This window comes from Calliphora vicina, chromosome 1 (assembly GCF_958450345.1).
Source record: "Calliphora vicina chromosome 1, idCalVici1.1, whole genome shotgun sequence".
NCBI classification, from domain to species: Eukaryota; Metazoa; Arthropoda; class Insecta; order Diptera; family Calliphoridae; genus Calliphora; species Calliphora vicina.
In genome coordinates, this window is record NC_088780.1 from 15431402 (window position 1) to 15457429 (window position 26028).

Consider the following 26028-nt stretch of genomic DNA (forward strand, 5'->3'; position numbering starts at 1 on the left):
TATAGCAACAGAGTTGCAATAACAAGCGACAGTGCCACAACAAAAATGACACAATTGTACCCTTAATAACAGCACTATAGTATTTTATCCTGTTGAACTATTCTCTGTCATTCGGTAAGAGAACAAAAATGTAGAACAACTTCATACTAATAAGAGAACAAGTGTAGAATACTAAAATATACAACTGTGTATATTAAGGTGTATTTAGTTAGTCAGGTTATAAACCAATAAGAAACGGAAATGGGTGTGAAGGGAAGGAAATTAAATGAATAGTAATTAAATGATTCCAATAAGAGGTGGTGGACTAATTTGAATGTTAAATAATATTGTTTAAATGCTGCACTCATATTTAAAAAAAAGTTTACACACTTATAAGCAAACTTATATTTAATTTAACTTCCTTAACATTAAATTTGCAATGCAGTTTCTTGTTTAAATTAAAAAAAAATAAAAAAACATTGTTATAAAATAAAACATGTTATGTTTATTTTGATGAAGAACTTAAATGCATTTCAAGCTCGATTTCCGTTATCGCTAAGCTACCGTTACCCAATTAAGTGCAATTACCGTTACCGCTAAAATACCGTTACCATTATAATTGTAAATACCATTACCTCTAAATACAGTTACTGTGAATAATAATGATGAAAATATAGTTTATTGATTTATAAATGGATTCAAATGTAAATATCTATGTCACCTTATTTTTAATTTTTAATTGTGAACATTATTAATTATTCAAGTCAGACCGTATTACCTTTGAGCTACAATTACCAGACTTTTACCACTAAGCTACAATTACCGAAATAATACCGTTACCAAAATACCGTTACCAAAATAATCCAAATTAGATTTACAGTTACAATTTTACCGCTTCGAATCGGTTTCGAATCTATAGCCATCTTCAGTTTTTAGAACAATTTTTTTTAGAAATAATTTTAGTTTTAAAAAAAATTAAAAATAAAACTTAAAAATAAAAATTATAATTTAAAAAAAAAATTTTTGTTTTTTTTAATTCACATTGTTATCCCAAATTAAACAAAATTGCTAGCTTTTGTATTGAAGGTCACATTGTGGGGGTCAAATAATGTATTATTTCTTTAACTTTTTGATACTTTAAAATTTCACTCAATCATTTAAACACACAATATTAAAAATTCAAACAAACGTCACGGTCAATGTTACCATTTAAATGAATCTTAAATTATTTAAAATAATTCACGACATTTTCTTTTCAGCGCCAATTTTTCGCCAACACATTACTCAAAAAACCAAAAAGTTTAACTGAATTTCTATTTTCAATTCCAAAGAACAAAAATTACTGAACTTAAGATATTTAAATGAAATTAAATGGTAATTAACTGCGTGTAGTTTAGATAAAATGTGGTTAATTTAAAAAATAAATAGCAACAACAAAAATATCAACATTTACAGTACAAAAAAAGAAAAAAACAAATTTAAGATTAATTTTCTACTTACATGAGGACATGCAAACACAAGGAAATTACACACACGTACTCCTAATGTTGGCAAACGCATGCATGCACATGCAGGGTAAGATATAGAGGTAAACAAATAACATGTTAATACACGGAGAAAAATAAAAAGTGAAATCTACTTTTAATGAAAATCAAACAAAATTAAATTTCCTATTAAACCCAAATAAAAATAAAAATTTATTTTTTTATTACTAAATATTTTTCAGATTGAACAACTTCTAGAAATCATAATATTGAAATTCAAAACAACTTTACAAAATTCTTCAGTAGTTTTGTTTGACCAGGAACCATTGAGGCTGAAGTAGATGACACGAAATTTAACGAACAGTATTACAATTCAACATCTTTATGATTCCGTAAAGGAAAAACAAAACCTCTTGAACTTGTAATGAAACTCTCACATTTTCTTCCTGTGTATTATCCTGCTCTTGACGTGTTGCTTGCATTTAGCATGAGCATTGTTATTTAAAATTTTTTTGTTTTTATTCGTTTTTCCCCACTAATTTGTGGTCAATGGGCAGTTAATTTCAAATTAATTTTGAAAGACAAAAACAACAACGAAAACGAAAACAAATCATGAACATTAAAATTAACCAAGTACAAATTTTCATTCAAAAGGTTTAACAAATTCGATGAATGATTTCGACAATAGTAAGAGACCTTTCAAAGTGACAAGTTGTATTTTTATAAAAAAAAAAACTTAAAAACATCCTTAAGATATTACTAATAGAAACATTAGAATAAAATAAGAAAAACAGCCAAGTAGGATGACCTCGAGGGTCACCAATGTTACGGCTTCCCAGCAAACCGCCTTAAAGGGTATTGTTCGTAATAGCAGTTATGTTATTCCAGGCCTCTATGATCTCAGTACCGAGGATACCAATTGGGTGTTGACATCATCATTTATTATATTTACCATGCAAACAGGTAAGTTTTTATTTAAATTGGGTTTTGAAAGAGTTGAAAGTGAAATTATTTTACTTTGTGTATGAAAAATTTTTAAAATTTGAAAATTTCATTTCAACTAGGGCGAATTTCGTAAAGCCATGACTGAATTCGCATACATTATAAATTGTACCTTGACATTATCTGATTTTTGCATCGATTATCCAAAATAATTTGATCTTTGATCTCGGTATATTCGTGTAAAATGAAACAGTATTATCAGAATTTTATATTCTAAATCGAATATATCACTCGAACATAACCTTGGTGGAGGTGTTCTTGTACTATGAAAGCTATCTGTCTGTCTGTCCTAAATATACGTTTTATTACTGAAACCACAACTACTATCAATTTGAGGCCCTTTTTTATACGACCTTGATTTTTTTTTTAAACCAGGTCCGAAATTTAACACCAGACTTATTAACAAAGTTGGCTACCGATTCGAAATGGTTAAAAGGTAACGGTAATGCTAATTTGTATTATTTAGGTAGCGGTAGTTTGGCGGTAACGGTAATTTTGGTCTGACTTTAATCATTAATAAAGTTTACAAAATATAAAAATAAGGTTATGGTGGTATTATATTAAATTAAATAATCTATATTTCAATAAAGTCAGTTATTGAATTAAACAATTTGTATTTTCATAATTTAAAATTATTTATGGATAATTTAGGTATTTAGAGCTAACAGTATTTAAGATTATGTATATAGAAATTTGAATAGGAAAAATCGGAAAAAGGAAAAAAACTCTCGGTGCATTTTTTTCATAATTGGGCTGATATACTTTTTTTCTCGTATATAATTAGAATTTTTCTTTTCCCGCACTTCATTTCCCGGGAAATCGGGATTCAGTTTGAAATTTCCCGGGATCCCGGGAATTCCCGCCTAGCACAAATTATTCAATTTTATGAATGTAGACTTCGTTAAAAAAAAGTCTGGTTTTAAAATTTAATTGGATACATATAAAAAAATACAGTAAAAAATTAATATAAAGAGATAAACTGACACAATTTCTAATTTTGGTTATATACAAACCTGTCATCATTTGTCATTTATATCGGAATGGGTTCAATTTCCATTGAATTGCATTGTTTTGCTTATTAAATCAAAAATTAAATAAAGATGTTAATTAAAACTGGAAGAAAACCCAATAATATTAAACAAAATTCAATTCCACGGTTTTATTATAAAAATTATCATTATTCTTTGTGAAAAAGCAAAATAGTAAAAGAACTCCATTTTCGATCGGATAGAATTTTGTGACTTTTCACGAGTTTTTGGAATATTTTGAGTAATGAACTTGTTATTTATTGGTCTATTTGGGTTTAATCTTGTAATCTTTTTTCTTGTATGAATCTTCTGCATTTGTTTTGGAGCTTTAAGCATCTTTTAGAGAAAATCAAGTTCAAAAAAATCACATAAAACTAAGGAAAATAATTACCGGGAATTCCGCAAAATTTTCAATCCCGAAATCCCGGGATTGAACAAACGGCAAACTATTTACCCCCAATCTCTCATTATTCTCAATCTCTGATTATTTTTTATAGTGACAATAAATTGACAGTTCTCATACAAAAAAAATGTTAATTGGAGGTTTATCGTTAAACGATAACCAGATATTGAGAAAATGGGGGTTAGTCCATCTGGTGTTATGTTAAAAGCTCTGGAAATAATCTTGTATTAAAACTATTAGAAATAGACTGAGTTATGCGGACCTACAAAATCTGCTCTACACAGATCACCGTATTGAAAAATTTCTCTAAGTAAATGTAATTGGAGTTTTTTTGGATATCAATTTGAAATCTTCGGCTATCAAAATAGCATTAACTCGAACTGGTATTGATGATAGGATTCTTATTAAGATTATGTCTATGTTTAGACAACGTCACATAACATCGATATTAAGAGGAGTTATCTCTCCATTTCCATTTTGTACACAAATTGGCTCTTTTAATGACTCATTATTTTGTTGGGATATTGTTTTTTATTACTATTTCACAGCGACGTTGCATTGAACCAATTAAAAAATTAATCAACTCCTTTGAAATATTTTGCTATTCCATTATAATCGCATCTGATAAAGCTTCATAGAGGTATAATTTTGAGTCCGTATTTTGTGATCCACAATTTTCCATGCGTTTCCGATGTAATTGAGATCTGGCGATTGAGCAGGCTACTCATACGTCATTGGTTACAGGCATATTTATCTCAGCGTATGGATACATAACATCGTTTAAAATGGAGGGAATAGTTTTCCATTTTCTTAGAAATAAGACTTTTTTAGGGGCGATAGCAAGATAACTCTTATTAGAATTAAACAAACGGGATCATTGGAAACTCGAACTGGGCGTTATTCCAAATAAATGACAATTAGTGAATGAGACTGTGTAACAGACTACGTGTTTCATTTGAATATGAAATATATGTAAGAGCTTTCTTTAATGATACTTTTCCTTCAACTTTTCGAAGCCCCCAAATAACTTACAAACATGATGGATTCACCAATATATTGGGTATAGTCCTGGTTTGATTGCTATTTAAAATCGAGAAATCGGCCCACAAATGTCCAAGATATAACAAATAACCATGAACCACATTTGACCTGTTTTTGACCAAAAATAGTTTAATAATTTTTTTTAACAAAAATGTTCTCTTATCCATTTATAAACCTATTTGTATGATTCAACATAGACAATTCAGACAGTATTTGTGATAGATTTGGGCATATTTTAGGTCAATAAGTAATCTTGCAAAAGTTAATCTTTGTGTATACATTTTTATGGAGAAGACTTATGAAACGAACAGATCAGGTCGACAGAAACATATGATTTGTTAATCAAAAAATTCGGATATATGAAAATAACGAGGCCAACTTAAAAAAATATTTCAGATGTACGCAATATCGTTAGGGAAATGGGCATGGAAATTGTTGCAAATCTATGGAAAGTGACTATAAATGACCGTCTATTTCTTTCTTATTACTTTTCAGGTTTTGGTATGCTGGAGTCCGGTTGTGTTTCCATTAAAAATGAGGTCAATATAATGATGAAAAATGTGATAGACATAGTTTTGGGTGGTTTCACCTATTGGCTATTCGGCTATGGCATGAGCTATGGACGAGGTCCTCTATCAAATCCATTTATAGCTATTGGTGATTTCCTGCTCGATCCGCCTGTTGATGATCCTTTAATGGGTCAAATATTTGCAGCGTTTCTATTTCAACTGTCATTTGCCACCACCGCAACTACCATAGTTAGTGGAGCTATGGCAGAACGGTAAGTGGTTGTAATGGCCTAAATATGTGTGAATTAGCTAACTATTTTGTTTGGTTTTTATTTTTAGCTGCAATTTTAAAGCATATTGTTTGTTTTCTTTGTTAAATACCATCATCTATTGCATACCCAGCGGCTGGGTGTGGGGCGAACATGGTTTTCTAAACAATTTGGGAGCTGTTGATATAGCGGGTAGTGGTCCTGTACATTTAATTGGTATTGCGTGCTTGTGACGTTTGTTTTGTAAAACAATTGACCTTATTTGTTTCTGTTTGTTTTAATTATAGGTGGCACAGCGGCTTTTGCTTCCGCTGCTATGCTGGGACCACGTTTGGGTCGCTATGCGGATGGTTATGATCCCCTGCCTTTGGGTAATCCCGTCAATGCTTGTATGGGTTTGTTTGTTTTATGGTGGGGTTGGCTGGCTTTTAATTCTGGCAGTACTTATGGTGTCAGCGGTTCGAAATGGCAGTATGCTGCTCGGGCAGCAGTTATGACCATGATGGGTTCCTTTGGTGGTGGCATTATCAGTTGTGTGTAGGTGTTTCATTAGTGTAAAGACAACTGTCATTAGTATAAAGACACACTGTCTTTAGTATAAAGACAACTGTCTTTAGTATAAAGACAACTACTGTCTTTAGTATCTATATTTAAAAATGTTTGTTTTAGTTATTCCCTTTGGCGCCATGATGGTCGTTTGGATATAATCGATTTGATTAATGGTGTACTGGGTTCTTTGGTGTCCATAACAGCCGGCTGCTTTTTATATAGAGCCTGGGAAGCTTTGCTAATAGGCCTATTGGGTGCTTTGTTATGTGTCTTAACCATGCCTTTATTCGATCGTTTAGGGGTAGATGATCCCGTTGGTGCCAGTTCAGTTCATGGTGTCTGCGGTATATGGGTGAGTTATTAGTTAGTTAATTATTTGTTTATTTTACTTTATTTATTTGTTTGATTTTCACAGGGAGTCCTAGCTGTTGGCCTTTTTGCCGACAATCCCGTACCTCTAGAAACAACCAAGGGTCGTTCAGGTCTCTTCAAAGGTGGCGGCTGGTATTTATTGGGTATACAATCACTCTCCGCCCTGTGTCTTACCTGCTGGGGTATTTGTTCCACCTTTTTGCTGCTCTATATTGTCAACAAAATCATACCCATCCGCATGGATCCTAATGAAGAGCTATTGGGCGCTGATCTCATGGAACATCGCATACGTCATTCTCAAATTGGCCTCTCAAGAGCCATTTCCGCTTTGGCACCCATTAAAATTGATCTTAATGCAGTGGCTGGCGTCCAACCCATAGGTTTGAATCCTGGCCATGAAAGGTCTTTGGCCCAGCTGAGAGCGGCCGATAATAAATTACAACAATGGCAAACGTATCTCCATCAAATGGGTCCTCATGTACCCAAACCGTTTCACAATGCTGGCGATGAGGATCATATTATAAAGCGCAACATTAAAACGCCCATAAAAAGGAAAGGTAGCCTGGGCAATGTTTTTAGTAGAAAATTAAAAACCGTGCACATTAATAATCAGGCTGCCTCGAATGTAGTGCCGGGTTATTATAAACCAAATAATAATGAGTTGCCCATAATATCGAATAAACAATTTGATCAGGCTGACAAGGATAAGGATACTAATTTTGCTTGGTTGGATTAATGAATGTAAGACTTACTACCCCATGATAATGTTTAATTTTTAAGCACTTTAATAAATATTTAATAAAACACTAACTGAAATGAAGTTTGCGCATTTTTTCAACGGGATATTACTTATTTAAAGTAATTCAATAGGCTTTGTGCTTGGGGCAATAGAAAAGCTTGTCCAAGTATCTTTGAAATTTTGACCTGTAGTTTGATTAAAAAGTTTACTTTAAGGTGGGTGTTGGAACAATATTTTTGAGCGTTACAAACATCAGCAATAACCCAACATACCCTCCCCACTATGGTAGTGTAGAGTATAAAAATTTACTCAAGAAATTGCAACACAACAACTGAAAACCGACAGACAGCTGACTATAAGTAAATAAAAACAAGTAAGAGTGCTATATTCGGCTGTGCCGAATCTTATATACCCTTCACCAAATTATACTTCAAAATTTTAAATATTTTTAGGTAAACAAAATTTAATTTTTTTTCCAGTTGTTTTTTGAATTTTTTGAAAAAAAAAAATTTTTCGATTGTTATTTTAAATTTAATTATTTTTTTTTTTTAAATTTAAAATTTTTTTTTTTAAATTTAAAATTTTTTTTTTTTAAATTTAAAAATTTTTTTTTTTTAAATTTTAAAAATTTTTTTTTTGTTTTTTAAATTTTTTTTTTTTTAAAAAAAAAAATTCGGGTTCAAAATTTTTTTTCCCGATTTTGACCCATTGTAGGTCCAACTTACTATGGTCTTATATACGTCGTTGCAAATGTCTTTGAAATATCTATCATTAGATATCCATATTGTCTATATTAATGTCTTAGTAATCCAGATATAGTTAAAAAATAGGTCAAAAATAGAGGTTGTCTTGGTTTTTTCCTCATATCTCAGCCATTTGTGGACCGATTTTGCTGATTTTAAATAGCAAAATTCTCGAAAGCATGTCTGACCGAATTATTGAAGATTTGGATCCCGAAGATATCTGGGGTCTTCAGAAAACTGATTTCAACAGACAGACAGACAGACAGACGGACAGACAGACAGACAGACAGACAGACAGACAGACAGACAGACAGACAGACAGACAGACAGACAGACAGACGGACATGGCTTAATGGACTCCGCTATCTATAAGGATCCAGAATATATATACTTTATAGGGTCGGAAATGAAAAATGTAGAAATTACAAACGGAATGACAAACTTATATATACCCTTCTCACGAAGCTGAAGGGTATAAAAAAATTAAACAAAATAAAAACAAATGGAAAGTCAAATTGTTAAAAAACGAATAAAGAGGGATAAACCCAATAAAAAATGGACCGAGGAGGACACTTTAATAATTTTATGTTATCTTCGAGAGGCTCCGGAAATAGAGGTAAGAAACTTTGAAGCAAATTTTAGGCAAAAAGTCCTCAACAAGTGCTCCTGCTGTGGGCGCCTGCAATTACAGATTTTATTCATTAATTTAAATTTAATAGGCACCAACGGCCCAAATTTTCTATAAAAAACTTATAGAAATAAGTGGCATTGACGCAACATGGGAGCTAATTCGGTGGAAGGTAAGACATCTAAAGACTTCCTTCAAAAAAGCCAATGATTGGCGTAAATCTACGGATGCCGGATTACTTGATTCAGATGCGGGAACTTCAAACGTTGAAGGCAAGTGAATTTTGATGAAATATAGAAAAATGATTTTAAATTTGTAAATTTTAGGCAAACTTCTACAAATGTGTCCCTACTATAAGCAACTCAACGAAATTTTTGGAGAAAAAAATGTAAATGACGACTTCGTGGTGATTGACAGTGGAGAGTTTAATGGAATAAACGAATCCTTTACCGAATCAATTCTGAAATCCTCTTTAACTGTTGATGAAGCTTATACTACGTACGACGTAGATGAAGAGACCAGCACTTCGTCTCCAGCTAATTTTTGCGACATTCCAGCAGCTGCAAAATCGCCAGAATCAACTGATTTTACGCAAAGTGTTCCTAAAAAAGTCAAAGAATTTGCAGAGAAATTGAAAAAAAGTGCTCCAATGTCATCAGCTGCTTACCTTGCTGCCTTCCAAGCAGAAAGAACCGAAATGTTTAGAATTAGATTGGAATGGGAAAAAGAGAAGCATGAAAAGGATCTTGCATTGAGTGACAGAAAATTAAAGCTAGAGGAAGAAAAATTAAACCGCGAAATGAACTTTAAAGTCTTGCAGTTGGAGAAAGAAGAAAAACTAAAAATTTTGCAAATTGAGAAGGATGAACGCGTACAAAAATTTGAGATTGAAATGAAGTACAAGTGCCAATCGCAAAAATAGTTTTTTTTATTTTATTTGTACTAAGTATAAGTATTTTTCATTTTAGATTTCATTTTATAAATGAATTTACTAATTTTTCTTTACTCTGCACCATTTCAAATTGTGTATAACTACATTTAATTTTTAATTTTAGTTTATTTTTTAGTTTTTGTTATATGTATAAATGAATTTACTTATTTTTCAGAAATAAAAAATTTTGTACTATAAAAATACATATTGGATTTCTTTAGTAAATAAATTCAATTAAGAAAACATTAATGAATATATGGCTTGTCTTTTCATTTCACCAGAATTATTAGAAAAATTATCTTCAGTATCACTAGAATCTTCTGTAGCGGTTTCTTGAAATAAACTTGTTTCATTTGAACATGAGCAATCATTTATTAAAATGTTATGGAGAACACAGCAAACAAGAAACCAGTCGCAACACAATTTATGACTATCTTTGTTGGCAAGACGCATTCGAAGTTGTTTAAGGCTCCCAAATCTTTCTTCTAAGGCTCCAAAACAGTGCTTCACTCTAGCCCTGTATTTGCTATGCCGTAAATTGAAAGCGATATGGGCATTTTTGTTAAGCTGTCGCTCGTTACTACGGTAAGGAGTAATTAATGTACCTGATAATGGGTATGCTGAATCACCTGCTAACCATTGATGTGAGGAAAAATACCGCTCTTTTTGTTTAAAGAGTGAGCTATTTCTATAAATTTGGGCATCATGACAGCTTCCAGGGTGCCCAACTACTACATGTCGAATTTTACTGTTGTAGTCGCAAACTATTTGTGCTTTTATTGAATATATGTGATTCTTAGAATAGTACAACGTCTTATTTTTGATTGGTGATTCTGCTAATTTTATCTCAATTCCATCAATATACCCAATGCAAAAAGGGAGCTCGTCAAATGTATCCGCTACTATTTGGGATCGTTCAGTCTCTTCTGGCCAGTAAATATATTCCGGTTGAAGGTATAATAATGCTTTGAAGATTCTCTTCGTTATTATCGTTATGGTTCCTCCATCTCCCAACCCGAATATAGTTGCAATTTTCCTGAAGCATGCGCTTTCTCCTGACGAGCCCAGACGGTAAAGTACTACTGCTAGTTGTAATTCGACAGAAAATTGTTTACAAGAATGGGCCTTTGTAAACTCTGCATTATTCCTTATTAAGTCGCACAACATCGCGAATTGCTTTCTATCAACTCTTAGCATTTGCCGGAATCTAACCTCATCCAACGTTGATAAAATATTATCACGCCAAATATCCGACTTAGGTACTGCGCAAAAAAATGCTCGACGGCACTCCATTAGAACATATAAATTTTCTGCCAGCTCATCTAAAACTTCTTCCACTGCGTCATCATTACATTCCATATCTGAATAAAAAGAATTGCTAATAAATACATAAAGTTTTGTTTGAAATATTCAATACCTTCTTTAAAGACAATCTCTTCCGCAGCTTCGTCTATTAAATAGTCTACTAATTGTTCATTTAAGCTTATCTTAGACATTTTTAACAGAAAACAAATTTTTTTTTTTGACAATCAGATGTGAATTTCGTGTTGCAAGTTTCACAGATTATTACAGATATGCAACAAATGTTAGTTTTAAACAAGTAAGAGTGCTATATTCGGCTGTGCCGAATCTTATATACCCTTCACCAAATTATACTTCAAAATTTTAAATATTTTTAATTTAATAAATTTAATTTTTTTTTAGTTGTTTTTTTTCATTTTTTGGAAAAAAATTTATTTTAAATTTTTTTTTTTTAAATTAAAATTTTTTTTTTTTTTAATTAAAAATTTTTTTTTTTAAATTTAAAAAAATTTTTTTTTTTGAAAAAAAAAAAATTCGGGTTAAAAATTTTTTTCCCGATTTTGACCCATTGTAGGTCCAACTTAATATGGTCTTATATACGTCGTTGCAAATGTCTTTGAAATATCTATCATTAGATATCCATATTGTCTATATTAATGTCTTAGTAATCCAGATATAGGTCAAAAATTGGTCAAAAATCGAGGTTGTCTTGGTTTTTTCCTCATATCTCAGCCATTTGTGGACCGATTTTGCTGATTTTAAATAGCAAAATTCTCGAAAGCATGTCTGACAGAATTATTGAAGATTTGGATCCCGAAGATATCTGGGGTCTTCAGAAAACTGATTTCAACAGACAGACAGACAGACGGACAGACAGACAGACAGACAGACAGACAGACAGACAGACAGACAGACAGACAGACAGACAGACGGACATGGCTTAATCGACTCCGCTATCTATAAGGATCCAGAATATATATACTTTATAGGGTCGGAAATGAAAAATGTAGAAATTACAAACGGAATGACAAACTTATATATACCCTTCTCACGAAGCTGAAGGGTATAAAAATAAATATCGAACCGTATGTTTATTTTAACGTTCTACAACCACTTCAATGGTTGTGGTTTCAATTAATGGAAAATATTTACAATTGTTAATTTGCAAATCTAAATACACAAGATTGTGAATAGCGCTACTGAATATGTAAAAATGAAACCTAAGTTTCCATTGTTTTGAATACTTTTTTGTCAAATTTATAATCAAATTTTAAATTTATGATAAAAGGTTTATGAAACAAAATTTCCATACAAAATCAGCTTTCTTTTATAAATTTAATTTTTATGAAATTTCGACCAATTAGTTAAATATTTTAAAAAGTTTCCTTTAATGTTAGAAAATTTCTGATATACAAATAGGAAATTCTGAAATAGAATAGAAAAATTGTGAAATATAATTGTAATATTCCGAAATATTATTGGAAATAGGTGTAGTACTGGAATAAAACTAATATGAATAATTTTTTCCAATTACTTAATGATTTATTTTGAATAATAAAGTGGACTTTATTTACAAAAAAACAGTTTATTCAATTAAATCAAGCAATAACAAATATTTACAATTTATATACAAATTAATTTATCCACAATATTCTTAATAAGAGTAATTGAAGCCAATACATATTTATAAATTCGAAAAATGACCAGCATCTTATAATTTCAGGCCATATTTTGCCAACCATTGCAGGCCCTCTGTTGTATTCGACCTGGGCTTGTACTCACAACCGATCCAATCGTTGTAGTTCAACTTTTCAATTAATTCAAATACATATTCATAGTTTAATTCTCCCACATGATCCGGTTCATGGCGATTGGGTACTTGGGCAATTTGTATATGCCCTATGAGATCCGACAAATCTTCAAAGGCATGTGTAACATTACCACGTATCAATTGTAAGTGGAAAATATCCAACATCAGGCGTAAATTTTTACTATTTACACTGGCCAAAACATTGCAAGCCACTTCATAGGAATTCATGAAGTATGAGGGAACCGAATACCTGTTAATGGGCTCTATTAAGCCCACTATATTCTCTTTTTCTAATATACCGGCAGCATATTTTAAATTCGTTTGATAAGTTTTTAAATGTTGTTCGATTGTTGAGGTTTTCACCAGTCCCGCCATTATATGTATTTTACTGCATTGCAGTTTCTTGGCCAATGCAATGGTTTCGTTGAGATGAGTTTTAAAGTGATTTTCCGCACCTGGCAAGCTAGATGAGCCTAAAGACATTTCCTCTGTTCCCAGCGCTACATTCATAAGTGCAATTTGTATGCCTGTCTCTTGCTTAGCTTTAGCCACTTGTTCTTCTTCCGAACGGGGAAATGGTATTTCCACAGCACGAAAACCAGCACGATGGGCAAGATGTATTCTCTCGGCTATGGTGGAGGCTTCCGTGAATAGGAAATTTAAATTTGCCGCAAACTTGAGTACCATTTTTGATATTATATTACGTCTTTTGTTGTAAAATTTTATATAAATGCAACGTACTATCTGTAAGTGAAAATGTAAACAGAGATAAGACGTTAAATTGTTTGTGTTATTGTTATCTCCCTGATCAATGATGATAATTTAGCGATTTTCTCGTCAAATTTAGAGATTTTGAAACCAGCGGTATTTTAACTGTTACCGGGAATTCCAGCGATTTCTTCGTTATTGCCATTGCTACCAAAATATTCTCCACCAGTAATATATTCCAATATATAAATCAGACATGGAAATTTTAGATTTTAAAATATTTTTAGGGAAACCACTATAAAAATACAATAGTACCAAATTTTCCATCAATGTTGACAATATTAAAAATTAACAAAATAATTGGCAACGCGATGATTATATGATATAAAAATTAACGTTATTTTTTAAAATATAAACAAAATTATTGAAAATGTTAGGTTATAAAGGCAGTCAGTTACAACACCTCATTCGTTCTCACAATAATTGGATATTAGATCCGTAACGACCCTAGTTTCACTCCGTTAGACTTAGCCCGTATGAAAATTCGATTTTTTTTCCAATATTTTCTATTTTTCATTTGCTAGATTTATTGATGAGAAAAACTCATTTTATAAAAGTTTTACAACAAAATTTAAAAATAAAAAAATCGCCTTTTACGGACTACATATAAGACTTTTTGGTTTTTTTTTTAATCGACTTTTCGACATTTTAGGTATAACGTAATCGATTTCAACTTTTTCCAGCAATAAGTTCGAATAATCGACAAATCCATTACAAAATGTATATAAATTTGTCATTCCGTTTGTAATTTCTACATTATTCATTTGCGACCTCATTAAGTATACATATTCTGGATCATTATAGGTAGCGGTGTCGATATAGCCATGACCGTCTGTATGTTGAAATCAACTTTCCGTAGCCCCCATACATCATTATATCCGCTATAGTCTCTGTTCAGTTGCTATTAAAAAATCAAGAAAATCGGCCCACAAATGGCTGAGATATAAGGAATAAACCAGGACAACCATGGTGGACAATATGGATATATAATGATAGATATTTCAAAGTCCTTTGCAATGATATATGTATATAAGGCCATAGTAAGTTGAACCTACAATGGTTCAAAATCGGGAAAAATATTTTTAACCTGAATTTTTTTTTTTCATTTTTTTTTACATATAATAAAAAAAATTAAAGAATAATTTTGAAAAAAAAATTTTAAAAATAAAAAAATAATTTTGAAAAAAAAAATAAAATTTTGTTTACCTAAAAATTTTTATTTTAATGTATAATTTTGTGAAGGGTATATAAGATTAGGCACAGCTGTCTTACTTATTTTAATCCGAATTTTTTTCACCAACAAATATTGGTTTCACTTTTCATAAAAGTGTTCATCAAAAATTGTTTTCATTCAATCTTTATCTAAAAGTATATATGTTTCTGCACAGGGGCCAAATTACCGCATTCGATATCGAGTAAAATGAATGGTAATTTTGTTATTTGAGATTATGGCATTCGATATTGAGCAAGAAATTTAGTACATTTTATTATAAACGATATCGAAATTACTTTTTGATACGATAGCTGATTCGATTACGAATGCGGTGATTTAGCTCCAGCTCTCTTAAAATTTTAACGGCCCTCAAACAAAATATAAGGCTTTATAACGCAAAGATCTGTCAAATATAGTTTCTAATTTATAATGAAAATCAAAATACAGATTTAGATGGAACTATTTTATAAGTTTAGTTTATTTAAAATTTTTTCACAAAAATTTAGTTTTAGAATTTTATTTTTGAAGCAAAGATATGTCAGATACATATCTTTATCGATTTAAAAGTTGCCCAGATATAAAATTTAAAAAAAAAGATTATTTCGGTAACGGTATTTACTAATGGCCTTATTCATAAACAATTTTAAGGGCCTTTCAAATTTTTGTATGAAAAACACTCAAAAATTATTTAAATACTGAGTGCTTTTCATACAAAAATTTTAAACTTTTTAAAATCAAATTTTATGTGGAACCTTTGTACATAGAGCGGAAACTCTCCTGTCAAAGACCTAAAAGATTTCAATAAACTCAATTATGGAAAACACAAATTTGTATTTTCAATTTAAAATATGTTTTGAAATAAAGATATGTTCGATTATTTCGGTAACGGTATGTTAGAGCTATTGGGGGCTTAGCGGTAACGTGTGCCAACCTTGCCTAAAGACGTTTCCTACCCAACTATACAGTGGCATCTCTCTTTTGGGACAAATGCTTTACTATTTTGCATATATCGAATTTTCGTTTGTTTCCATGTGTCCCAAAAACTAATTCCAAAAAAAAATGTGCGAAAAATAATACACAAAACATGCTTGTTTTTGTATATACCACGTGCATCCAGCACAAAAAACCCCATCGTTTGTTCACACACACTCACACACAAATCCCAAAGTACAAGGTGAATCCGACCAACTGTTTCATGTTAATTTTAATCTTTGCGTCACACCTATTCTAGAACAGCGTAATAAAAAAATGTTTATATAAAGACATTTGAAGTGTGTACATATTTACTTATGGAAAACTGGAAATTTCCCCTCATCAAGCAGTCGAATAAACGAATTTTAAAACATGTGAGATTTTGAAAGTTTCTAAGAAATATTTAGTTGAATCAATGATTTTTCAATCAAAATTTTACCTATTAAAATTTATTTACTAATTTCCAGTTTCAATAACAAATGTATCATCTATCCCATATATTTACTACTACTTCCTAAGCTTTGTCATTAAACGAAATTCTTATCAGACCCTTTTCCTTTATAATAAATACAGAAAATAACACGTATTTTGTTTTTTTAGCTTCATTTAAATTTTTGAAATAGTTTATTTAAATTGTTTTTTGGAAATTCAATGCAAGCAGCAAACATTGTAATTTTACTAAAAAGATGTTAAATTAGTTTATATTTTTTTTGTTGAGGGGGGATGTTTTTAGATGGATGAGACAATATAATACGAAGAGCAGTTGTTGTTGTTTGGTTGTAGATTTTTAAAGGTTTAATTTAAAATCCAAGCAGCAGTATATTTTTTGGAATACATAATAATATATTATTGGATGAGAAGTAATGATGAAAGAAAAAAGATGTTATAGTTATATATTTTATTATATTTCTTTGCATCATCAACGATTTGGTATTTAATCGACTTCTTCGATGGTGGGGCCAGCACCGGAACCAGCTCCGGGACCGGCGGCACCACCAGCGCCTGGGAAGCCACCGGGCATACCGCCAGGCATGCCACCGGGAGCACCACCAGCACCTTGGTACAATTTGGTGATGATGGGATTGCAAACACCTTCCAATTCCTTTTGACGGTGTTCGTATTCTTCCTTATCGGCCAATTGGTTGGCATCCAACCATTTGATGGTTTCGTTGCACTTCTCCATGATGGTGTTGCGATCAGACTCAGAGATCTTGCTCTTCAAGTTGTCTTCGTCCAAAGTGGCCTTCATGTTGAAGCAGTATGATTCCAAAGAGTTCTTAGCGGCAATGGTTTCCTTTTGCTTTTCATCTTCGTTACGGTATTTCTCAGCCTCGTTGACCATGCGTTCGATGTCTTCCTTGGACAAGCGACCCTTGTCGTTGGTGATGGTGATCTTGTTTTCCTTGTTGGTGGAACGTTCCAAGGCGGTGACGTTCAAGATACCGTTGGCATCAATATCGAAGGTAACTTCGATTTGGGGAACACCACGTGGTGCTGGGGGAATGCCCGACAATTCGAATTTGCCCAACAAGTTGTTGTCCTTGGTCATAGCACGTTCACCTTCGTAGACTTGGATCAATACACCGGGTTGGTTATCGGAGTAGGTGGTGAAGGTTTGGGTTTGCTTAGTGGGGATGGTGGTGTTGCGCTTGATGAGAACGCTCATGACACCGCCAGCGGTTTCGATACCCAAAGACAAGGGGGTAACATCGAGCAACAACAAGTCTTGGACTTCTTGGGACTTGTCACCGTGCAAGATGGCGGCTTGTACAGCAGCACCGTAGGCGACAGCCTCATCGGGATTGATGGACTTGTTCAATTCCTTGCCGTTGAAGAAATCTTGCAACAACTTTTGTACCTTGGGGATACGGGTGGAACCACCGACCAAGACGATGTCGTGGATTTGAGCCTTGTCGAGCTTAGCATCGCGCAAAGCCTTCTCGACGGGGTCCATGGTGCTGCGGAACAAATCAGCGTTCAACTCCTCGAAACGGGCACGGGTGATGGAGGTATAGAAATCGGTACCTTCGAACAAGGAATCGATTTCAATGCTGGCCTGGGTGGAGGAGGACAGAGTACGCTTTGCACGTTCGCAAGCGGTGCGTAGACGACGCAAAGCACGCTTGTTGGTGGTAAGATCCTTCTTGTGCTTGCGCTTGAATTCCTGGACAAAGTGGGTGACTAGGCGATTATCAAAATCTTCACCACCCAAATGGGTGTCACCAGCTGTGGACTTGACCTCGAAGATGCCGTCGTCGATGGAGAGGATGGATACATCAAAAGTACCACCGCCCAAATCGAAAATGAGAACGTTACGTTCACCAGCGGCCTTCTTGTCGAGACCGTAAGCGATGGCGGCAGCGGTAGGTTCATTGATGATGCGCAAAACATTCAAACCAGCAATGGTACCAGCATCCTTGGTGGCTTGACGCTGAGAATCATTGAAGTAGGCTGGAACAGTGATGACAGCATTTGTGACGGTCATACCCAAGTAAGCTTCAGCGGTTTCCTTCATTTTAGACAAAACCATGGATGAGATTTCTTCGGGGAAGAAGGTCTTCTTCTCGTCCTTGTAGTTAACTTGGATCTTTGGTTTGCCGTCAGCGCTGACAACATCGAAGGGCCAATGTTTCATATCAGCCTGTACGGTGGCATCTTCAAATTTGCGACCAATCAAACGCTTAGCATCAAAGATGGTATTTGTGGGATTCATGGCGACTTGATTCTTGGCTGCATCTCCAATAAGACGTTCATTGTCGGTGAAGGCAACATATGATGGTGTGGTACGATTACCCTGATCGTTGGCAATAATTTCAACTTTACCGTGTTGGAATACACCTACGCAAGAGTAGGTTGTACCCAAATCAATACCAATAGCAGGAGCTTTAGACATCTGAAAGAATAATAAAATAACGAATATAATTAACAAAAGGTTGAAAAAAAAAAATACGGAAATAAAATATTTAAAAATTTCAATAAAAAATAATAATAAAAAAACTCTGCTCTAAAAGGAAGAAAATAAACTATCATTTAAATCAAACCATTTATTACATTATAGAATTTAAATGTCGCCTGATGGTGGGCTGGTCGCCACATGAATTGTATAATTCGAAAATTTTTTAAACTAAAATTCGAATTTTTGAACGCTATATTGCATTGTCATTAGGTTATGCATGATCTGATTAACGACCATTGTGGTTTAGTGAAAACCGTAGTTTTTATATTTATATAAAAAAAAAATGATGAAATTGTTAGTATAACTGATAAATATAAAAACCAAATATTTGAATTCATAAAAATAAAGCCGCAGTGTAATATTTCTGCGTTGTTATTTGAATTTTGTGTATACAAGTCTATATTCTGTGGTGTTTGTTGTTGTTAATCATTCTGTGGAATTGATAAACCTGTTTAACATTTGTGAAACAACCACAATTAGGGGTGAATGACTAATTAAGTTTGTTTAAATTTTACGATTATGTATGATTTCATTATATATTATTGTGGTTTCAGCGTGTTTGTTATTCTATGGTGGAAAGTTTTTTAGAAATGATTAATATTCAACTGATTATTAAAACCCAACTTAACCAATTCTTTTAAAATAAAGCCCTTATTTTACGAAATTATTGAATACCTATCTGATATATGAATTGACTGTTTAGAAAATAGTTTTTTCCATAAAAAACTACATATTCTGTATACAAAACGTTTTGAAACGTATGTAATTTGTATAGGTATAAAGAATACTAAGAATACTTGTCGTTTTGTTTTATAAAATGAAGTCCAAAGTTTGTTTAATATGGTGTTATTTTTGTTTAGGTTTTCGTTTTTTTTTTTAAATCGGTTAAAGGTCATGTAACTTTTTACTTTGTATTTCCATTATTTAAATGTGTTTTAATTTATGCAAATAAAGTTTCTCTTGCAATTTTTTTTTTTTTGCTTATCTTTCATATTTCGTTTACAAAAACAAAAAATAATATTTCTTTGTATTTCTCAACTTACATTTGCTGATTATTATATTTTTACTATGAAAAATTATAGGTAGCAAATTTAAAAAATTAAGTTTTATTTTAGTTTTTTTAAAAAAAAAAAAAAGAAATATGTAACTAACATCTGGCATCCTGTTCTTTTGTCATCAAAACAAAAGAAAAATCAATGACAGCTGCAGCACAATTTCCGTTGCAAAAAAAACACTAAAGAAAAACTATCGATAACGGATATACAAAAACTATGGGTCATTTAGGGGTTAATCGTAGTAGAAATGTAAAAAAAAAGAAAAAACGTAGTAAAATGGTCGTTATGAGTACATAACTGTTACCAAGGCCCTAAAACAACAACAGCAAAACAAAGATAGGAAAAATCAACAAACTTTGCTGTACAATGAGGGGAGGAAAAAGAAAAACACAAAGTGCATACATGGAAATATATACAGAAAAATACTAATGAAAATGTATTGGTTAACAGTGGAATTCACACAAACACACTTAAAATGAAAAAAAGGGAGGTTAGATTTTGTCTTTAAAAAAAATTCTACACAAATTAGATACAATTATGATGAAAAAAAAAAACATGAGGTTTCTTAATTAATCAATTATATTATTAAAAGAAAATCTCTAGTTTATATAAAAATATAGTTCTCTTTGTTATTTATTTGCCAAAATGTTATTACTATACTAATAAACCATGAGTCATGGTTGAAAAAAAAAATTCTCCACTTTTTCCAGATACTTCGTAAATGACGCATGTTTTTTTTTCATTCTTCCATGAAGTACAAAGACTATAAATTGTTAAATGTTACAATTTCATCACCAATTCAATATAATACACTTTTCCCCCCCTTACATACACAAATTAACCTTATTATTGAGAAAAACCAATAACTACTTTCGTTCCACCCCACGTGTTTTTTTTCTCTATACATTTTAAAATTATTGCAAACTTTTTTATTTAATTTCCATTTTCAATGTCAAGTTTTTTCCATTTTGTTTTTACTTCCATAATAATAGTTAAATTATTCTTGTTTTTTTTTTGTCCACTTACCTTGTTTATATTATTTGTTTAATGTATATTTAATCGTAAAAATGTTGTACACCTATTTCCAAAAAAATTTACTTTTTTGGTTTATTGATTCTACTCGTGTGTTATAATTTATGTGCGGCAGTCACACGTTCGGTCAAATTCACACTTTTTTAAGGAATGGCGGCGGTGCGTTCGAAACTTGCTTTTATAAACAACGAAGATGGCGCGCACGCTTGTAAAAAAGGGCAACTGCTGTAAAAAAAAATATTCTAGCATGTTCTTGCCCACAGGGTTCCATGGAAATAGTAGTAGATGAAGGAACTGCTAGAAAAACGTTGTTTTTAAAAAAAATCTGTAAAACGGCAATAGAATTAAACAAATAATATATCAAATTGAATCTATTTATTTTATAATTTAACAATTTATATTTTCTGTAAACAATTTTACAATTAGTACCAAAAATAAAAAAATATAAAATGAGTTTTTTTAATTTTTAAAGAGTCTACTCTTTGACTTTGTATTTATGAAAAATGGACCTTATATCACATTTTAATATAAAAAATATATGGTGTGTTTTATAAAATGTTTACAACAAAAATTTAATATAAAAAATCTACCTTTTCGACTAGCAAAATTCGAAAAGTCGACTATTCAAAAATATAAAAGTTCGTTCGAGGGATAAGTCGACCTTAATCGACTTACGCCGATGTATGTATTGTTAAAAGAAAGACAAAATTGAAAATATAAATTAAATTATTTATTTAAATCATAGAGCGTGTGCCAAACGGTAGCAAAGTACTATTTTAAATTATAATTTTCCTATGGGGAGAAAATTTATAATTTTGCTGTGACAAATGAAACATTTTTTGACTCTGATAAATTCTAACAAATGAAATTTGTCAAACATTTATGTACACCTATAAGCTAATGAAATTTTATAAACCTCTTATTTGTCAAACATTTACTTTTCAACATATAAAGTTTTGTTTGTGAATGGTTTTTAATGAAATTTTACAGTTCTATAGAAATTTTTGGGATTCATTTTAGATTTTATTCTCTATTTACAGTACAACTGTTTGGGCGAAAAATTAACTTTGTAAAAATAATTCAGAACATATTGGAGAATACAAAGCAGGTTTTGATTTTTTTAATGCAGTAATAGATATTTTGAACAGTTTTTGGCGAATGAATATAATTTTTATCTTAGCAAAGATTTTTAAACAAATCCTTTTTAAGGTGTTAATGAACAACACAAAATGTCGATACATCTAATGAAAAATTATAATAAAATTAGTTTAAGAATAGCTAGAATGAGTTTTAAATTGCGATTAAATGAAGTGTATGTACATATTTTTAAGTCCATCCCGTATTGATTTTCTTGCAGTAAAAATGTATCCCTAGATTTAATAGAGCAACGCTGTTTTTTGCTATTACAATTTTTACGTTTTCCAACACTGTTCAACAGCTGTTTTTTGTTATTGTTTTTTATAACCTCAATTTTCATTCAAGTAGCATTTAATAAGGTGACATCGAGAAAACAGCTAATTATAGCATTTATACTGTGAAATGTCAAGTTCCACCTATAAAAACAATTCACCCCAACATTAATATGTCAAACTCCTTATATAAAAAATGAATGAATTCTCCCCTGCTGTAACCCATTATAAATTCGTAATGCTTAAAATTTTTTTAATTTTATTTTGAACAAATTACGTGAATTTAGTTAAAATATAGTAAATTGTTAATAAAACAACTAACATTATGTCCAAAATTATTGTAAATCAATTGTCGCACCCACAAAAAGTACGTATACTATACAAAACAGTATTGAGACTACACAGAGGTAGGTTTCTCATTTAACTCTAAAGGCAACTGCTTGAATATGGAATATTTAAGGTCTACCAGATGAATTACGCGAACTGGGAGATAAATACGTGAAAGATGAGTTCCGGCGACATTTAAAATGCACACCAATGGAGGCACAACTATTTATGACTGAATGGGCGGTGGGCGAACTCATAGGAATTAATACAATATAATAAATTAATAACGATATTATTTTTTTAGAAATACGCTGTGACGATAAGTCAACAATTAGGTTTAAGAGGTAAACCTAAAGGCACTATAGGCGATGAATTGGATGCACAAACTGTGGAAATGTTAAAGGATGACCAGGCAGTGCAGCTTTACGAACTAATGTTAGCCGCTAAAGGCATAGAGGGTGATGTTATAACACCCGATGATATTAAAAACAAATAAAGTTTTAATTACATTTTATATATTTTTGCTTTAAGCCGATTGTTTTTCCAATATCTTGTATTCATATTTAATATTATTTTCTTCTTGCACACCACGCGGAGTCTCCTCGTCCAAATCGACTTCTTTGAAGTCTTGGGGAATGTTTGGGAAAAATGTATCACATTCAAATTCTGCATAAACTTTGGTTAAATACAAACGATGGCAACGTGGTGAAGCCATGGCTTCAGCATAAACACCACTGCCACCCACAATCCAAACAGTTTCAATTTCTTTTTTTAATTTTTCATCCTCTTCCAACATTTTCATCGCCGACTCTAGATTTGGATATAATAGCACATCACTGGGCAGGTCGGAGGGTTTTAAAGTAGTACTTAAAACTATGTTTAAACGTTGAGGTAGTGGTCGTTTTGATTCCGGTATACCAAAATAGGTTTTACGACCCATTATGGCCACATTACGTTTGCTGGCATCCTTAACACGTTTTGTGGTGGTGCCAAAGTATTTAAGTTCGGATCTTAAAGTATTATTGGTTAATTAAAACATTTTTTATTTCTAGTATAACATCAAACTTACTTCAGTTTCCAGGGCAAGTCTCCTTTAATACCAATGCCCAGATTTTCACATACAGCCACAATTAAACTGAACTTTAACATATTATTTAAGATTGCAGAGCACTTCACGCTAAAATTAATGAATTAAAATTCTATTTGTCACCTTTCTTTATCTTTGTTTTGATCAAGATTTATGATATCCTATAAACAAATGTTCGCAAAAATGAGCGGGTAAATGTATAGTAAAAGTGTTGCCAAAATCTTATTGTCTACAGTGTTGAAAAAAATAATAGGGACGACACTTTTTATTTACAAACTCAGTTTATGAGTTTGTAAATAAAATTTAATTTATAAAATTTTAAACATAGTTAAGCTTAATCAATGTTTAAATCATAGATAAATATATATAGATCGGAAACTCTCCTGTCAAAGACCTAACTCAGTTGTCGAAAACCTATGTGCTGAGAATGTATTAGTAAAAAAATCTATGTAAATGCAAAATCAACATTCCTAAGTGTAATTATTTTGAGTAATTTTTTCCACGCACGTTGTTCTCTTGAAACCACAACTTAGCAAGACTAGAGGAGTGCTTCGGGTCGTTACCCTGGATAAACTCCCAGACAATAGGCATTTCATCTTCAGCAAATGGTAGCATTTGATTCTTAAGTATCTCTACGTAATCTACTGCACACATTTTTTTGTTTAATTCAAAAAATTGGACCGACGCCAGATGACGAAAAATAACCCCCAAATCAGTATGTAACCTCCAAATATTTGAGTTTTTTATTTTAAAAATATAATGTTGGTATAAAATATGAGTGATCACAGATTAAGATTATTTTTTCTAAAATCGCATTAAGATATTGGAGTTTTTTTTAAACATAAAATATATTGTTACGAAATTGTACTTGAATTCAAATATAACGATTTTAACGGCTGATTTAAAAGTAGCATAATGCTTTCAAATAACAGTGCTGTAAAACTGTAACATATCTGTGGGCATTGTTAAATAAAAGCTTTCAGTTGATTTGATCGTAAGTTGGCAACGCTGTATTCGATTTCGAATATTCAGTTAAAGAACATTGTAGAAAGTACACCACAGATGGCGTATGTATTAGAAACCTCTAGACAGTTAAAGAGAAATCTAGAGTGCAGATGGCAGTGTTATAAATATTAGCAGAGGTTGCAGTCGTTAGTGAGTTTATCAGATACGCTTTTCGAATAAACATCATCTGAGTGCCTTAAAGTGTGTTGTGTTTTTCAAGTAAATTCGTGTACATTATAAATTGTGTCTGTAATTCTGAGAATTTATAAACGTGTATAAAAAACATTGAGTGGCTATTTAATTCTGTTGTTGTTGTACATTTTAAAGAAATAAAGAGTTGTTACAATTATCAAACTACTAAACGGCTTTTATTTGCAAATAAAAGTATCCGTTTTAATTAAAGGAAATAAACCAGCGTTTTGAAAAGGTTAAAACGTAACAATATATACAGGTATGTTCTGCAAATCACATTTTATAAAAGTGGTTTGAAATCACATAAAAGGTGTTCTGAGCACATAATTTTGTGATTTTAAAACGTTCAACAAAGTCACTAATGTTTTCAAATCACTTGGTTATTTCTGCGGCTACTACATGGAAAATATTAAAATAAATTACTTAAGTATATTAAACAATATGTCCTTTATTAATTTTCTTATAGAATTACTTGTTTTATTAATAAAACACTTAAAATTTAATAAAAATCTAGAGACACCTTTTCTGCTGTAAAAAGTTTATTTGCTTTTGTGATTTCTTTTGTGGTTTCAGGTTTGTTTTCAGTTGTCAGCTGTTTATGATTTTCGAAAATACATGGAAGCTTGCCAGACTAAAATTTTTTAATGTCTGTCTAAAATATGTTCAATATCTTTAAATTAATTATAGAATTCGTCATAAAATTTATAATATTTGTTAGATTATATTATAAGTTATCAATATGCGTTAAGTTTTTTGCGCTAATTGGAAAAAAAATGCAACAAAGTTGAAGCAAGTGGTAACCAAAAGCAATTGTGTACTGTGGCAGCTTTGCTGTTTTGTTTTCTTTTTGACATAGTGGTTGAGCTTGCGCCATAGTTTTTGCAAAATTTTTATAAAATGTAATTCCATTCTTTTTAATTCAATTAAAGATATAACAGAAGCTCCAGGCATTTTTTTATTTTCACTTTAATATTTCTACAAAATTATTTGCAAAACAAAACATTTAAAATAAACGAATCAGCTGTTTTCTTGTGCTTTCGAAAATTTAAAATCACACCGAAAAATACAATAACAGTGTGATTTACAGAACAGGCACAAATCACACGTGTGATTTTAAAACGGTATGTGATTTGAAATCACGTGGATTACAGAACATACCTGATATTCTGGATCCTTATAGATAGAGGAGTCGATTAAGCCATGACCGTCTGTCTATTGAAATC

At 31.6% G+C, this 26028-nt stretch overlaps 6 protein-coding genes across 6 annotated transcripts; 2 read left to right on the top strand and 4 right to left on the bottom strand.

The window, feature by feature from the left end:
- The first annotated feature begins 2266 nt into the window (after positions 1-2266).
- On the top strand, positions 2267-7404 carry Amt (Ammonium transporter). Its single transcript, XM_065498770.1, has 6 exons — positions 2267-2426; positions 5433-5718; positions 5786-5931; positions 6003-6252; positions 6385-6616; positions 6680-7404. Exons 1-6 carry the CDS (start codon positions 2267-2269, stop codon positions 7370-7372), a joined length of 1767 nt encoding a protein of 588 aa, XP_065354842.1. The 3' UTR covers positions 7373-7404.
- Positions 7405-9783: 2379 nt separating this feature from the next.
- Positions 9784-11224, bottom strand: LOC135948833 (uncharacterized). Its single transcript, XM_065498287.1, has 2 exons — positions 11095-11224; positions 9784-11038 (listed from the first exon to the last, which is right to left on the bottom strand). The coding sequence occupies exons 1-2, from the start codon at positions 11171-11173 to the stop codon at positions 9912-9914; spliced, it is 1206 nt and encodes a 401-aa protein (XP_065354359.1). The 5' UTR covers positions 11174-11224; the 3' UTR covers positions 9784-9911.
- A 1320-nt stretch (positions 11225-12544) lies between these two features.
- Positions 12545-13555, bottom strand: Gip (hydroxypyruvate isomerase-like protein Gip). Its single transcript, XM_065499122.1, has one exon. It carries the CDS (start codon positions 13474-13476, stop codon positions 12691-12693), a length of 786 nt encoding a protein of 261 aa, XP_065355194.1. The 5' UTR covers positions 13477-13555; the 3' UTR covers positions 12545-12690.
- A 2773-nt stretch (positions 13556-16328) lies between these two features.
- Positions 16329-20942, bottom strand: Hsc70-4 (Heat shock protein 70 cognate 4). The gene is made up of 2 exons (XM_065499123.1): positions 20780-20942; positions 16329-18635 (listed from the first exon to the last, which is right to left on the bottom strand). Exon 2 carries the CDS (start codon positions 18633-18635, stop codon positions 16677-16679), a length of 1959 nt encoding a protein of 652 aa, XP_065355195.1. The 5' UTR covers positions 20780-20942; the 3' UTR covers positions 16329-16676.
- Positions 20943-22461: 1519 nt separating this feature from the next.
- On the top strand, positions 22462-23039 carry Sdhaf3 (Succinate dehydrogenase assembly factor 3). The gene is made up of 3 exons (XM_065499125.1): positions 22462-22601; positions 22655-22764; positions 22826-23039. Exons 1-3 carry the CDS (start codon positions 22520-22522, stop codon positions 23015-23017), a joined length of 384 nt encoding a protein of 127 aa, XP_065355197.1. The 5' UTR covers positions 22462-22519; the 3' UTR covers positions 23018-23039.
- Positions 23020-23747, bottom strand: Dhfr (dihydrofolate reductase). Its single transcript, XM_065499124.1, has 2 exons — positions 23591-23747; positions 23020-23531 (listed from the first exon to the last, which is right to left on the bottom strand). Exons 1-2 carry the CDS (start codon positions 23668-23670, stop codon positions 23048-23050), a joined length of 564 nt encoding a protein of 187 aa, XP_065355196.1. The 5' UTR covers positions 23671-23747; the 3' UTR covers positions 23020-23047.
- Positions 23748-26028: the final 2281 nt, after the last annotated feature.